The 16,842-nt window shown below is 46.0% G+C and overlaps 1 protein-coding gene across 1 annotated transcript; it reads left to right on the top strand.

Moving 5' to 3' along the window:
- LOC108638458 (ubiquitin-like protein 7) lies at window positions 13,914-15,637 on the top strand. The gene is made up of 4 exons (XM_018065872.1): window positions 13,914-13,957; window positions 14,214-14,263; window positions 14,502-14,669; window positions 15,287-15,637. The coding sequence occupies exons 1-4, from the start codon at window positions 13,927-13,929 to the stop codon at window positions 15,620-15,622; spliced, it is 585 nt and encodes a 194-aa protein (XP_017921361.1). The 5' UTR covers window positions 13,914-13,926; the 3' UTR covers window positions 15,623-15,637.

Raw genomic sequence — 16,842 nt, 5'->3', positions numbered from 1 at the left:
TCATGGCAAATACATGGGGAAATAATAGAAACAGTGGCAGACTTTATTCTCTTGGGCTTCAGAATCACTGTAGATGGTGACTGCAGCCATGAAATTAAAAGATGCTTGCTTCTTGGAAGAGAAGCTATGACAAACTTAAACATCATGTTAAAAAGCAGAGACAAAGGTCCATCTAGTCAAAGCTATTTTTTTTTCAGTAGTCATGTATGGATGTGAGAGTTGGACCATAAAGAAAGCTGAGCACTGTAGAATTGATGCTTTTGAACTGTGATGTTGGAGAAGACTCTTGAGAGTCCCTTGGACTGCACAGAGATCAAACCAGTTAATCCTAAAGGAAATCAGTCCTGAATATTCATTGGAAGGACTGATACTGAAGCTGAAGCTCCAATACTCTGGCCACCTGATGCGAAGAACTGACTCATTTGAAAAGACCCTGATGCTAGAAAGGATTGAGGGCAGGAGGAGAAGGGGACAACAGAGGATGAGGTGGTTGGATGACATCACCGACTCGATGGACTTGAGTTTGAGCAAGCTCTGGAAGTTGGTGATGAACAGGGTAGCTTGGCGTGCTGCAGTCCATGGGGTCACAAAGAGTTGGACACAACTGAACGACTGAACTGAACTCTTTTAATATAGGAGATTTTCACAAATATCACCCCATTTTCCTAAAGCCTGGGTTCCTCATTGTTGCTGTTGTTCAGTTGCTAAGTTGTATCTGACTCTTTGTCACCCCATGGACTGCAGCACATCAGGCTCCTCTGTCCTCCCCTATCTCTCAGAGTTTGCTCAAATTCGTGTCCATTGAGTCAGTGATGCTATCTAACCATCTCATCCTCTGCCACCCCCTACTTTGGCCTTCAGTCTTTTTCAGCATCAGGGCCTTTTCCAGTGAGTCAGCTCTTTCATCAGGTGGCCAAAGTATTGGAGCTTCAGCATGAGTCCTTCCAATGAATATTCAGGGTTGATTTCCTTTAGGATTGACTGGTTTGATATTGCTGTCCAGGGGACGCTCAAGAGTCATCTCCAACACCACAATTTGAAAGCATCAATTCTTTAGTATTCAGCCTTCTTTATGGTCCAATGTTCACATCTGTATGTGACTACTGGGAAAACCATAGTTTTGACTATACGGACTTTTGTCAGCAAAGTGATATCTCTGCTTTTTTAATATACTGTCTAGGTTTGTCATAGCTTTCCTTCCAAGAAGCAAGCCTCTTTTAATTTCATGGTTGCAGTCATGTGCAGTAATTTTGGAGCCCAAGAAAATGAAATCTGTTGCTGCTTCCACTTTTTTCCCCTTCTATTTGCCATGAAATGATAGGCTCAGGGAAGCCTGGGGTCACCAAGAGTTGGACATGACTGAGTGAACTGAACTGATGGGATCAGATGCCATGATCTTAGTTTTTTGAATGTTGTGTTTCAAGCCAGCTTTTTCACTGTCCTCTTTCGTCCTCATCAAGAGGCTCCCTAGTTCCTCTTCACGTTCTGCCATTATAGTGGTATCATCTGCATATCTGAGATTATTGATATTTCTCTTGGCAATCTTGATTCCAGCTTGTGATTCATCCAGTCCAGCATTTCACACGATGTACTCTGCATATTAGTTAAATAAGCAGGGTGAATATACAACCACGTACATACTCCTTTCCCAATTTTGAACCAGTCAGGAGACAGGTAAGATGGTCTGGTATTCCTATCTCTTTAAGAATTTTCCAGTTTGTTGTGATCCACACAATAAAAGGCTTCAGTGGACCCAGTGAAGCAGAAGTAGGTGTTTTTCTGGAACTCCATTGCTTTCTCCATGATCCAACAAATGTTGGCAATTTGATCTCTGGTTCCTCCGCCAGCTTTATATCTGGAAGTTCTCGGTTCACGTACTATTGAATCCCAGCTTGAAGGATTTGGAGCATAACCTTGCTAGCATGTGAAATGAAGACCCTGTCATCATCTTGTTTTCCTCACAGTGGATCTAAATATACTAGGTGCTCATGAGGTTTTTGTTTTGATGATTTCATTATCTGCTCCATAAGAGAATGAGCAATGACTATCTTACCCTCCACTTTATCTTCAGCAGTTGACCGGGACCTGGCACTTAGTAGAGAAGCAATAAATAGGTATTGAGTAAATAAGTCATCTACCAAATGTGGTTGTCTTGCTATGGCTTGTTGCTCCCAGGAAAGGAGGTAAGCCTCTCTGAGTTTTGTAATGATAGATTATTAAATCAGTAAATGAATGAAGACATAACCCAGGACCAAGCAGGTTCTTTGGGAACCAGTTTACCAAGTAGGTGCTGTGGTCAGAAGCAGGGTCAGATTCCAGATAGAATTAGAGGTCTGGACAGAAGACAAAGAAGGATGACCATACTTGGTAAAAAAGAAAGTGTCCAGGCCCAGTCCTTCAGTCAGTCTGTCCATATTTGGAGACAATACCCTCATTAGCTTTCCCTGAGAAAGTAGTGAAAAGTTTTTCATTAATCTTCAAGAGACTATTTGCCCAATCATTAGCTATTGGAAAGCAAATTATAAGAGTGTACATTTTTAAAATAACTTTATGAAATTAATATGGCAGTTTCTAGGTCTGGCAAGATAGCAAATGAAAATCATCTGCAAGTACTCCTGCTACAAACAAAAACATATAATAAATTTATTAAAAATCACACACAGGGAGCCTAGCACTCTGTGATGCCTAGAGGGATGGGATTGGGGGTGGGGGTGGGAGGGAGGTTCAAAAGGGAGGGAACATATATATATACTTATGGCTGATTCCCATCGTTAGATGGCAGAAACCAGCACAACATTGTAAAGCAATTATCCTCCAATAAAAAAAAAAACAACACATAGTTGTGGGGAATCTTCTGATACCAGAAATGAAGGGGTAACTGGAAAAAGGCAGTGAGCTTTGGAAGCTGATGATCACCTTTACAGAGAGGTAAGTGGTCCTGGAAGCCTTGCTTGGAGATTTTTGTTTTAACACCAAAACACTGGACTGGGCATCTGAGCAATTAAAACTGATACCACATACCACTACATAAAGTTGAAAATGTTAAAAGAGCTGCATCCTAAGTAAAAGGGCAGAATACAAAAAAAAACAGAAAACTCAAAACCAGGCATCAGCACTAAGAAGACAAGGAAAGTTCTCTGGCTTGGAAGGCAGGGCAGTGAAAGGGGAGTTGATGTGTGAAGGAATAGTCTTCCCTGAGAATTTGAAACCCTAGCACTGTACTTTGTGTAACTTCGTGGCCAAACTTTCCCAGAAATGTCCAAAAGATTGGTCCTGAGATCTGCATTTTAACATAGAGTTAAACTGGGGCATTCTATTAAGAAACTAAAGATTCAGTGGCAGGAGGAAGTGTGTAGTCAGTGACTTGTGTGTGAGTGAAGTTGACTAGCTGAAGTCTGCTTTTTTAATAAGGGGGAAAAGCAGACAACATGTCACTTGAGGTCTACAGTTTTAAATTTTTAATCAAATTCAATCTTTTACAGAAAGCAACAAAAACCAGATCTGTATGAATAAAAAATATAAAAGCTAAGATCATGGCATCTGGTCCCATCACTTCATGGCAAATAGGTGGGGAAACAATGGAAACAGGGACTGACTTTATTTTGGGAGGCTCCAAAATCGCTGCAGATGGTGATTGCAGCAATGAATTTAAAAGATGCTTGCTCCTTGGAAGAAAAGTTATGACCAACCTAGACAGCATATTAAAAACCAGAGACATTACTTTGTCAACAAAGGTCCGTATAGTCAAAGCTATGTTTTTTCCAGTAGTCATGTATGGATGTGAGAGTTGGACTATAAAGAAAGCTGAGCACTGTAGAATTGATGCTTTTGAACTGTGATGTTGGAGAAGACTCTTGAGAGTCCCTTGGACAGCAAGGAGATCCAACCAGTCCATCCTAAAGGAGATCAGTCCTGAATATTCATTGGAAGGACTGATGCTGAAGCTGAAACTCCAATACTTTGGCTACCTGATGTGAAGAACTGACTCGCTGGGAAAAGACCCTGATGCTGGGAAAGATTGAAGGTGGGAGGAAAAGGGGACAACAGAATTAGATGGCATCACCAACTCGATGAGCATGAGTTTTGAGTAAACTCCAGGAGTTGGTGATGGACAAGGAGGCCTGGAGTGCTGCTGTCCATGGGGTCACAAAGGGTCGGACACGACTGAGTAACTGAACTGAAGCAACTGAACAACGACAGTTATTATGTTCTAATACCAATACTTCAAATTCCAACTCGCACTACATATTCTTTCCTAGTTTTCCCCTCTATAATTTTACCTCCTCCAAAATGGCTCCCATTTTCTACAATATATTTACCTGCATTTGCTCATATTGAAATCTGTTGTACTGAGCTAGGAAGTAGATGGACCACCCACCTCTCCCTGTGGGCCAGGGTAAAGCTACTGGAGATTTATTCCCTTTGGACTGAAACTCCAAGATGAGCATCAGTTCAGTTCAGTCACTCTCTGCAACCCCATGGACTGCAGCATGCCAGGCCTCCCTTTCCATCATTAACTCCCAGAGGACTCACTCATGTCCATTGAGTCGGTGATACCATCCAACCATCTCATCCTCTGTCATTCCCTTCTCCCACCTTCAATCTTTCCCAGTATCAGGGTCTTTTCAAATGAGCATAGCAAGACCATTAAGGGAGGAGGCTGGGCCCTGCCCAGGTCAAATATTTCTCATTCTCAAAGTCAAAAGACTTCCATGACCACACATGCACAGAAAGGCTCCTTGGAGGTCAAAGGGGAGTGATGTCAAGAGATGCTCTATCCACAGGCCTTTGCAGTAGACTCCATCTTGGAGAGATGTGTGCGTACACATGGGAGGAAGCAATGCCTCATAAAAGTAATTCAAACTGCCACACTGACACAAATCAGCCTCCCTCCCTCTCTCTCTCTCTCTCTCTCTCTCTCTCTCTCTCAGTCTGCCTGTGTGTCTGTCTACATGTACTGTACCCTTTTTTTCCTCCTAATAAATACTTGTTTCACTACTTTCTGTCTTTGTGGCAGTTCTTTTCTGCAAAGCTGAAAGGCCAAGGCCCTTGTCACTGACCACTGGTCTAGTGATTAGGATTTGGTGCTCTGACTGCTGCAACCTGTCCTCAGTCTCCAACTGGGGACCCAAACTCCACTTCAAGCAGTTGCAGGCCAAGGCCACCCAAGATGAGTATCATCATCACAGTGGAGTCTCCTCAGCTTATGCCTGAGTCATCTTAACGTTTAACCTAAAAGGTTCTGATCATTGCCTTACCATCTGTCATGGCAAGAGTTTACGTTGGCCTCATCTTTACATTTCCTGCACCAAACAACAATGAGGCATGTCTTCAGAAAGTTCAGATTGTGTTTAGCGGTAAATTGAATTTCAAGACCACAGCCTGGCGCTAGGGATACTCATTTCTACTGGATTGGTCATTATTTCTAAGCTGCTTTAGTGGAGAGAGCTAGATCTATGTCTGTATCTCTATTTATATCTAGAGCTATACTTAAAAGATAGAAATAGAGATAATTTATACTGCTACTTCAAATTCAAGACTACAAGGGTTTATGTAACCTTTTTATATTACATGTTTCTTTTCTTTTCCACACTGAGAATCCTAGTTCTCAAGAACATAAGGCGTATTCCATAATTACTCACTCTATCCCACATTGCATACACAGCAGTCTCCAGCATAAGAATATGAATACTACAATCACTGGTACAATTACTGAGAAAAGTTTACATTTATATTTGCATATGCCCTTTCATGTTATACCTGCTACTTCCCTCCGCACGTGAGGTACGCTCCCCTCCCACCCACAGCTGACCTTGGTGGGCCGAAGGACCCTCCCCAGTGGCTTAGCACACAGCTCACTGTTCCCATGGCTGATAAAGAGAAGCACACCTCCAAGGCCACCGAGGGCTGAGTACCCCCTCAGGGTACTCAGGTACCAGAGTACTGGTACCTTCCCCAGTTCACCAGCTTTCCCCCATAAGGCAGCTGTCAGGAGCCCTGCCTGCCCTGCTGAGTGTTGCCAGCACCCCAACAGCAATCACAACCCTTAGCATGGGCCCATGGAGAAGGCAATGGCAACCCACTCCAGTACTCTTGCCTGGAAAATCCCATGGGCAGAGGAGCCTGGTAGGCTGCAGTCCATGGGGTCGCTAAGAGTTGGACACGACTGAAGCGACTTAGCAGCAGCAGCAGCAGCAGCAGCAGCAGCACGGGCCCATGCCACCTCAAAAACGGCTTCTGGATACAAGGAGTGGCTTCCCAGGCCCTCCTCCCTGCCGTTCTATGAGAGGCAACGATGAAACATTTGTTCCTTTGCCCCTCACCTCCTCCACTGAAAAGGTTTCCTTCCACTGATCTGACGCACAAAGTCCCACAGTCATTCCTTCGAGTTTAAGGCTTGATTGCTAAAAGTCCCTGGAGGTCAGAGTCCTACCTGGAAGGATGGTGGATGGGTGATCCCTCTAGTTACCAGGCCAGTGACTTTTTCCCTGGCCAGCAAGGGAATGTAGGGTAGAGAGCAGGAGATGACCCAGGGCGGCCGAGAGAAGGGGATGGCCGGCTTTGGAAGATCAGGACGCTCTCACGGAAGTCCAGGCTGTGGTCCTGGGCTGGAGCAGGGCGATGAGCTGCAGAAACCTGAGCCGCTGCCTGGCCCTGCTCTGTCTCCCTAGTTCTGTGTCCTGGGCCAGTGGCACCATCTCTCTGGCCTCCGGGCCCCTCAGCTCAGCCACTGTTCCCTTCCCTTCTCCTTGACCTGTGGGCTTCCACAGGATGGCGAGCCTGAGGGCTAATTCCTGGGCCCTGCGTGGGCCTTCCCTCTTCTTCCTCTGGCAAGGGTGTGAGGTGGGTCTGGTGATCCAGGGTGGGGCCCGACTATGGGAGGAGGCTCCTGACAGCTGTGGTTGGGCCTCCAGTCGGAGGGTGGCCTGGCTCTTGCCCCGCGCCTGGGCCTCCCTGGCTGCCTGCTGCAGGCACTCCCTGCTGGATACCGCATTCCTGCCATTCTCTGAGCTTGCCCCATGCTTGCTCTCAAAGGGCTCCTTGAGGTTAGCATTCAAGGCCTGTCAGGTCAGTGGGTCAGCTTGGAAGGCTGTCCTTGTCCAGACCGGACTGTGGGCCCATCCCTTGTTGCTCCCTTCACAGATAATGCCACTGCTCCCCCTTCTAGTGACCACTCCCCCCTCCCCTGAGCAGCCCTCTTTCACGGGCAGTGAGGATGCGGGGACGGTGAGGACATGCATGACAGCACCCAGCGCTGATGAGGAAGAATGATGCTCCAGCAGGCAGCCCCGCTTTAGGAAAACCCCCGCCACAGAAGGTCACACTTGTCCCAGACAGTCGGTTGCTGGTATTGTGCTGGGAGGGTGAGGGCCACCAGAGGGGTCAGGTCTGATTGGTTCCCACAGGATCTGAGCCCCAGGGATGGCCTGGCTGGGGGCCTGTGATGCAGGAGGACCGCTTATACCCAGCCATCTTTTTTTTTTTTGCCTAGTTACCTATTTTTTTCTCTTTTTTTTAACCAGTAAATTTACCAGACTACATCTTGGTGTTGCTTGTTTTAAGGACAATAGTCTCAAACATGTGGTATTCTCCTTTTTCTTTAATTAATCAATTTATTTATTTTTGGCTGCACTGAGTCTTCATTGCTGCACAGAGGCTTTCTCTAGTTGCATCAAGTGGGGGCTACTCTTTAGCTGTGTTATGCGGGCTTCTTATTGTGGTGGCCTCTCTTGTTGCAGAGCACAGGTTGCAAGGTATGCAGGCTTCAGTAGTTGTGGCACATGGGCTTAGTTGCTCCACAGCAAGCGGAATATTCCTGGACCAGGGATCGAACCTGTGTCTCCTGCACTGGCAGGTGATTCTTAACCACTGAACCACCAGGGAAGTACATGTGTTATGCTCTTTTAATTTGTAGTTTCAAATATATCAGATCAGTTCAGTTCAGTTCAATTCAGTCTCTCAGTCATGTCCGACTCTTTGCAGCCCCATGAACCGTAGCACACCAGGCCTCCCTGTCCATCACCAACTCCCAGAGACCACCCAAACCCATGTCCATCGAGTCAGTGATGCCATCCAACCACCTCATCCTCTGTCGTCCCCTTCTCCTCCTGCCCTCAGTCTTTCCCAGCATCAGGGTCTTTTCAAATAAGTCAGCTCTTCACATGAGGTGGCCAAAGTATTGGAGTTTCAGCTTCAACATCAGTCCTTCCAATGAACACCTAGGACTGATCTCCTTTAGGATGGACTGATTGGATCTCCTTGCAGTCCAAGGGACTCTCAAGAGTCTTCTCCAACACCACAGTTCAAAAGCATCAATTCTTCAGCGCTCAGCTTTCTTTATAGTCCAACTCTCACATCCCTACATGACCACTGAAAAAACCATAGCCTTGACTAGACAGACCTTTGTTGGTAAAGTAATATCTCTGCTTTTTAATATGCTGTCTACGTTGGTCATAACTTTCCTTCCAAGGAGCAAGTGTCTTTTCATTTCATTGCTACAATCACCATCTGCAGTGATTTTGGAGCCTACAAAAATAAAGTCAGTCACTGTTTCCACTGTTTCTCCATCTATTTGCCATGAAGTGATGGGACCAGATTCCATGATCTTCGTTTTCTGAATGTTAAGTTTTAAGTCAACTTTTTCACTCTCCTCTTTCACTTTCATCAAGAGTCTCTTTAGGATCTTCTTCTTCACTTTCTGCCATAAGGGTGGTATCCTCTGCTTATCTGAGGTTATTGTTATTTCTCCCAGCTATCTTGATTCCAGCTTGTGCTTCATCCAGCCCAGCGTTTCACATGAGGTACTCTGCATATACGTTAAATAAGCAGGGTAACAATATACAGCCTTGACGTACTCCTTTTCCTATTTGGAACCAGTCTCTTGTTCCATGTCCAGTTCTAACTGTTGCTTCCTGACCTGTATACAGGTCTCTCAAGAGGCAGGTCAGGTGGTCTGGTATGCTCATCTGTTTCAGAATTTTCCACACTTTATTGTGATCCACACAGTCAAAGGCTTTGGCATAGTCAATAAAGCAGAAATAGTTGTTTTATATATATATACATATATACATATGAAACAACCAGACAGAAGATAAGTAAGGAAATAGAGAATTTAAACAACACAATAAACCAGTTATATCTAACAGACATACAGAACACTCCACCCAACAACAGCAAACATATTTTTCTCAAGTGCACATAAAACATTTTCTGTTCCATTTTCTATATCAGTTCAGTTCAGCCGCTCAGTCATGTCCGACTCTTTGCGACCCCATGGACTGCAGCATGCCAAGCTTCCCTGTCCATCACCAACTCCCAGAGCTTACTCAAACTCATGTCCATTGAGTTGATAATGCCATCCAACCATCTCATCCTCTGTCATCCCCTTCTCCTCCTGCCTTCAATCTTTCCCAGCATCAGGGTCTTTCAAATGAGTCAGTTCTTTGCATTAGGTGGCCAAAGTATTGGAGTTTCAGCTTCAGCATCAGTCCTTCCAATGAATATTCAAGACTGATTTCCTTTAGGATGGACTGGTTGGATCTCCTTGCAGTCCAAGGGACTCTCAACTGTCTTCTCCAACACCACAGTCGAAAAGCACCAATTCTTTGTCACTCAGCTTTCTTTATGGTCCAACTCTCACATCCATACATGACTACTGGAAAAACCATAGCTTGACTATACGGACCTTTGTTGGCAAAGTCACGTCTCTGCTTTTTAATATGGTGTCTAGATTGGCCATAACTTTTCTTCCAAGAAGCAGGCGTCTTTTAATTTCATGGCTGCAGTCACCATCTACAGTGACTTTGGAGCCCAAAATCTGTATATTAGGCCACAAGTTAAGTCTCAATAGATTTTGAGACACATCATACAAAGCATCTTCTCTCGCCACAAGATAAAATCAGAAATCACTAACATAAAGAAAACTGGAAAGTATACAAAACTGTGTACACTAAACAACACACTTTTAAATAACCAATGGATCAAAGAAGAAGTCAGAGAGGAAATTAGAAAATATTTAGAGATGATTGAAGATGAAAGCAACACACCAAAACTTCTGGGACACAATGAAAGCGGTGCCGATGGGAATTTATAACTATAAATACTTACATTAAAAAGCAAGAACATACAGATGGCCAACAGGCAACGAAAGATGCTCAACATCACTAATCAGGGCAATGTAAATCAAAACTACAATAAGCTATTTCCTTGTGCCTGTCAGAATGGCTAGTATTATCCAAAATGACAACAATTGTCAATGAGGATGGAGAGGAAAGGGAATCTTGCACACTGTTGGGAATGTCAATTGGTGCAGCCACTATGGAAAACAGTACAGAGATTCCTCAAAAAAGATGAAAAATAGAACTACCAAATGATCCAGCAATTCTATTCCTGGGTATTTATCTGAAGAAAACAAAACTCTAGTTAGAATAGATATATACACCTCTAAGTTCATTGCAGCATTACTTACAATGGCCAAGATATGGATACCAGCTAAATTCCCATCAATAGATGAATGGATAAAGAAGATGTGTACAACCACACACACACACACACACACACACACACACACACACACAGAATGAAATATTATTCAGCCATAAGAAAAGAATGAAATCTTGCCACTCGTGACAACATGACTGGACCTAGAGGGTATTATGCTAAGCACAATAAGTCAGAGAAAGATAATACGGTATGATTTCTCGTGTATGTAGAGCCTAAACAACAAAACAAATGCGATACAGATAGAACAAAACAAAACAGATACAGAGATTCAACAGGTGGTTCCCACAGGGCAGAGAGGTAGGAGGAGAAAAGAAATAGATGAAGGAGATTAAGAGGTACAAACTTCCAGTTCCAAAATAAATAAGTCTTGAACATGAAATGTGCAGTGTGGGGAATACAATCAGTAACTATATAATATCTTTGTATAGTGACCTATTGTAACTAGACTTACTGTGATGAACATTTTGAGATGTATAGAAATATCAAATCACTATGTTGTGTAACAGGAACTAACATAGTGTTGTAGGTTGTTTATACTTCAAAAACAAACAAGTTCATGGAAAAAGAGATCATATTTATGATTACCAGAAGTAGGGGGAAGTGAGAGGGAGAATTAGATACAGGGAGTCAAAAGGTACAAATTTCCAGTTATAAGATAAATAAATATTAGGGATGTGATGTACAGCATGATAAATACAGTCAACATTGCTGTATGTGATATATGAAAGTTGTTAAGACAGTAAATCTGCTGTGCTGTATGTCAATTACACCTCAATAGAACTGAAGAAAAGAAAACAAAAAAAGATCTCAAATCAACAACCTACTTTACAACTTAAGGAACTTAAGCTAAAAGAAAAAACTAAACCCAAAGCTAGTAGGAGGAAGGAAATGGTAAACATTAGAGCAGAGATAAGTGAAATCGAGAAGAGAAAAACAATAGAAAAAAATCAATGAAACCAAAAGTTGGTTCTTTGAAAAGATCAACAAAATTGACAGACCTTTAACTAGACTAAGAAGAAAAGAGAGAAGATTCAAATTACTAAAATCAGAAATGAAAATGGAAACAGTACCCGATTCTATGGAAATAAAAAGGACTATAGGAGAGTGCTATGACAGTTCTATGCTAACAAATTGAAGCAGCTAAATAAAATGCGCAAACTGCTAAAAACACAAAACCTACGAAGACTAAACCATGAATAGAGTATCTGAATAGATCTATAACTAGTAAGGAGATTGAATCAGTAATCAAAACTTTATTAACCACATGGTGCTGAGAAGATTTTGAAAAAAAAAAAAAAAAAAAGACAATAAAAACAAAAAACTGCCAACAAAGAAAAGTCCTGGACTCGATGACTTCACTGGTAAACTCTACTGAACATTTAAATAAATAAGGCTAATTCTTCTCAAACTTTTCCAAAAGCCTAAAGAAGACGGAGCACTTTCCAACTCATTTTACAAGGACATTACCCTGACATCAAAGCCAGACAAAAACACTACAAGAAAACCACAGTCTGATAAAGGTCCATTTGTCAAGGCTATGGTTTTTCCAGTGGTCATGTAGGGATGTGAGAGTTGGACTATAAAGAAAGCTGAGCGCCAAAGAATTGATGCTTTTGAACTGTGGTGTTGGAGAAGACTGTTGAGAGTCCCTTGGACTGCAAGGAGATCCAACCAGTCCGTCCCAAGGGAGTTCAGTCCTAGGTGTTTATTGGAAGGACTGATGTTGAAGCTGAAACCCCAATATTTTGACCACCTGATGCATAGGGCTGACTTATTTGAAAAGACCCTGATGCTGGGAAAGATTGAGGGCAGGAGGAGAAGGGGACGACAGAGGATGAGATGGCTGGATGGCATCACCAACTCAGTGGACATGAGTTTGGGTAAACTCCGGGAGTTGGTGATGGACAGGGAGGCCTGGCATGCTGAGGTTCACTGGGTTGCAAAGAGTCAGACATGACTGAGTGACCGAAATGAACTGAACTGAACTGAACTGAATATCCCTTATAAACCTTGATGCAAAAATCACAAAATACTAACAGAATTCAGTAGCATATCAAAAAGATGTACCATGACACACCATGACCAAGTGAGATTTATTCCTGGATTGCAAAGATGGTTCAACACACAAAAAGTGATGAATGTAATATACCACACCAACAAAATGAAGGGGAAAAAAACACATGCACATCTTAATGTAGAAAAAACATTGACAAAATTCGACACCCTTTCAAGATAAAAACGTTCAGCAAAAAGCAATAAAAGGAAACTACCTCAACATGATAATAAAAAGAGTCTTCTTAATTATATCCCCTCCCACTCACATAGAAATGAGTTTAAATTCTCTGCGCATAGACCATCTGGGGAGGAGGGTGTTTGTGTGTGGCAGGGCAGCCCAGAAGATTGCTGCCTGGGGATGGGAGGAAAAATGAAAAAGGGGGAGAAACAGCCCAAGTTGAAGATTCCTAGTGTTCTCAAAGCAAAGCAACGGTGAGGCTTTGAGCGCTTCCCACAGATCATCCACCCTCTGCCTACCTTCACCCTCCCCACCACTCCTCTCTGAGGGGAGATCGCCTTGCTGCTGCGCATAGGCTCACAGGGAACCATGCCCACTCAGGCTAGCCCATCCTCTGAGAAACACAGCCCTCAGGTCCGAATACTTAGCTGGCCATTAGCGAGCTAGTCGGCTGTTAGACTTGTCTGTGCCCTTCCAGAGATCCTCACTGACTTCTGTCTACATTGATCACTTCATGGATTGGGGGGACCGGACCCGAGGCCTAGAGAAGTGAAGGGACCTGAGGCCACTAGCAGAAGAGCATCGTTTGTCTTGTCCCCGCCCACCGGCATTTTCCTGTGGAGTTCCAGCTAGCAAGCGGCAAGTCCACCGTGACTCCTGGCACCACTTACTCCTGTAGGCTGGAGGCCAGCCAGAAGGCTGTGAGGGGCCAGGTGGGGTCAGGCATTTGATTCTGCCTCCTCGTGCTGGGATCTGCCTGTCCTACTCAGTCTGTCTGCATGCCAACGTCCCGCCCTGGCCGTGGGTAGCATGACCTCCACTCTGATGCCCATCACTCAAAGCCTTGCTCCCCTCCATCCTGGCATGCTGCTCTGGACGGCCAGCACCTCCAAAGGCCTCCCAAGGAGCAGACTTCACAGCTCTACTGTCTGAAACTGTAGGGAGCCGGCACAGGAAGCGGGGAGCAGGATAAGATGCTGCCTGGATGCCTGAGGAGTGTGGCACCGCGGGAAGTACATGTACATGGCTCTGTGGGTCCACGGCTGTCCCTACAGGGAGAGTGTGGGTTGGGTGAGTGAGTGTGCGCGCTGCCACGCCAGAAAGATCTGTAAGGCTCCAAGACTGCCAGCAGCCCTAGTCAGAGTGTGGCAGGGGAGGGGGGTGGGGGCTGCAATTCCTCTTCCCAGGGCATGCCCTCCAGCGCCTACCGGGACATGCCAGGTGAGCCCCTGGCCTGCGGGACGCGGGCCCCTGGGGAACGGGCAGTGGCCCAGGGCTTTGCTCTACTCGCAGCTATGTATAGTGCTGGCAGAGGGTGTTCCTTGGGAACTCTGGGTTTGAGTCAGGGAGAGCATCTGTCCTGTAATTTTCCAGGGGAGAGATGAGAACATGAATTTGGAGTGACTAGCGCTGAGACGCTGGAGCAGCGCCTGCGCCTTCCTGTCCCTGCTCCTGAAATCTGTCCTCCCTCCTCCAGGTGGCTTCCTGTTTGAAGGGCTCTCTGATGATGAGGACGACTTTCACCCGGTAAGTGACCGGGCTGCCTGCCATCTGGGGGAGATGGTGCTGGGGAGGCGCCCTCCCCAGGACCTGGCACGCCCAGCAGGGGGTGGTCAGAGGCCCTGTGGGGGCCCAGGTGTGCCACACTATTGCTGTGCCCTGGCAGCCTGAGGAGTCTCCCCAAGAACTGTTCTGGAGCAGGGGTGGGGTTCTTCTGAGAACCACTCAGGGCTGCCGCCCTGATCTGGGCACCTCCCTTGTCCAGAGTGCCAGGTCCACGCCCTCAAGCAGCACCCCCAGCTCCCGCCCAGCTTCCCTGGGGTACAGTGGAGCTGCCGGGCCCCGGCCCATCACCCAGAGCAAGCTGGCCACTGCCCTGGCCCTGGCCAGCACTCCGGAGAGCAGCTCTCACACACCGACTCCTGGTACCCAGGTATGGAGAGAGGGGGTGGGAAGGTCCAGGCCGAGCCCCCAGGTATGGAGAGAGGGGGTGGGAAGGTTCAGGCCGGGCCCCCAGGGAGAAGGGCCTAGTGGTAGAGTGGGTTTACCTTTGCTGATCCTTGTGCTCCATCTGCTTTGATCTGAGCTCTACCTAGAGCCCCAGTGGATTTCCCACTGCAGCTCAGGCGACCTCCCCTCACCTGCCTTTAGGCTTAGAAGCCTGGGGCTCATCCCAGGCCTGACTGACTCTTCTCAGCAGTTGGAAGAACCTCATGTTGCATAATGGTCCCTTACTTACTCCTGAAAGTGGCCAGGCATACATCACAGGCTTAAGCATTCCTACTGATAGTCACTCCAGCCGGCAAGGCCATCTCTCCTCTCCCAGTGTGGGTCCTAGGCTCAGTCAGGGCTCCCATTCCATCTCCCTGGAGCAAAAGAGTACAGAACCCTTCCTGCGCACATAGAGGGCTTTCAGGCAGCTCTGTGTGGCTGTCTCATGCTGGCCCCTGCTGGGAGGCAGTGGTGAGGCAGGGTGATGGGACAGCGGTGGGTGTGTGCTGGGAGACTGGGCTGGCTCTGAGGGTGGCGCTGACCTTGGTCTGTCTCCAGGGCCACTCCTCAGGGACCTCCCCAATGTCCTCCAGCGTCCAGTCAGGGACGCCCATCACCAACGATCTCTTCAGCCAAGCCCTGCAGCATGCCCTGCAGGCCTCAGGGCAGCCCAGCCTTCAGGTCAGTCTTCCCCCTTCTGATATTCACACGGCTTCTTTGGTATTTTGGACGCTGAGCTTTTCTCTACCCTCTGGAGGCCCTTCCCACTTGGCCTGCTTTGGTGCAGGAACAGCTGGGGCATGGCAGCGTGACAGGAGAGGGTGCTCCCAGCAAGGGCGGCTGTCCCTGCAGCTTCCACTCCTTCACCCAGTGCCCATGGCCTGGCTCCACTGACCGCCTGGCTTGGGAACTTGGGGCAGTTTCAATGGAGGAGTCACTCATCTAAGAAATGGAGTATTTCCTGCCATATCAGTACGCAACATTGTCACAGTCATCAGTAACTTCAACCCTCCCATGTGAGCTCCTGAGCCCTAAGGGCACTCTGGAAGGAGAATACCTGAGATCCCGGCAGCTGTCAGATGGCAGCCACTCCCTATGGTGAGTCCCAAGGGAATTCAGGATGTGAAAAACATGGAGTGCTGGCCCAGAATAGCTCAGATACACATGAAAGGAAAGATTTCCGTGAGCCCAAACTCTTGCATCTTCCCATATATAGAAAGGCACTAAATTTCTTAACTTGGGTTATCTGGTTTTCTTTAATTAACAATAAGCTTCTGATGTTCAGACTGCCTGCCATTTGTCTCCAAACTTCTCTATACTCTGGGTCCTCTCCTTCCTCAGAGCAGTTGTCTCGGGGTTCCCTGAAATGCTGTCTCCAGGGCTTAAAATCCTAAAAATTTCCACCAAATTAAACATAGCTGTCAACTTTTAGTTTGTGGATATATATATTTCTTAAGTCAACACATCCATCCTATGAGTGTTGACTGAGTCTTGAGCAGCTGGGGTAGAGGCCAGCCAGTCCTTATTCCTCCATGGAGGGGCGCCAAGCAGTCACTGAACTGAAGGAGCAACAGGGTGAGAAGCCCGACCCAGGCTTCAGGGTGAAGGCCTAGGTCAAGCAAAACTTTTCTGAGGAAGAGGTGTTTGACTGGCTGTCAAAGAATTAATTAGAGGTTAGCCAGGCAGGGAAGCGGTTGTTTGGTTGAGGGAGTGTGATATCTAGGCTGAAGCAGCCAAACTTGGAAATGGCCTGTATCAGTCTACCTGTGACCTTCCACCCACAAGATTAGTTCTGAAATCTTGGTGCCTGCCACGCTCTGGATATCATTCCTGGGGTTAATAATGAGGCTTGGTTTAATGTCTCATCCTATTATTAAATTCTCAGCCAATTTTATCACCTTCAGAAAAGTAATTCTTCTTTTCTTATCAGAATCCCTATTTTTATCATTATCAGAATCTCTGTTTTTAAAGTGACCTCTGGTAAAAGTTAATTAGGCCATGAGTTTTAGCTACACTGCCCTAATGTGGCTTTGATTCCACTCACTTTCAAATTGGGTGAAGAGGCACTTTCCACCCCAGAATTCTATGTGCTAAGTCACTTCAGTCGTGTCTGA

Source organism: Capra hircus, chromosome 21 (genome assembly GCF_001704415.2).
Source record: "Capra hircus breed San Clemente chromosome 21, ASM170441v1, whole genome shotgun sequence".
Classification (NCBI taxonomy): domain Eukaryota; kingdom Metazoa; phylum Chordata; class Mammalia; order Artiodactyla; family Bovidae; genus Capra; species Capra hircus.
Note: the sequence above shows the minus strand (reverse complement) of the source record. Positions and strands in the feature narration are given on the sequence as shown.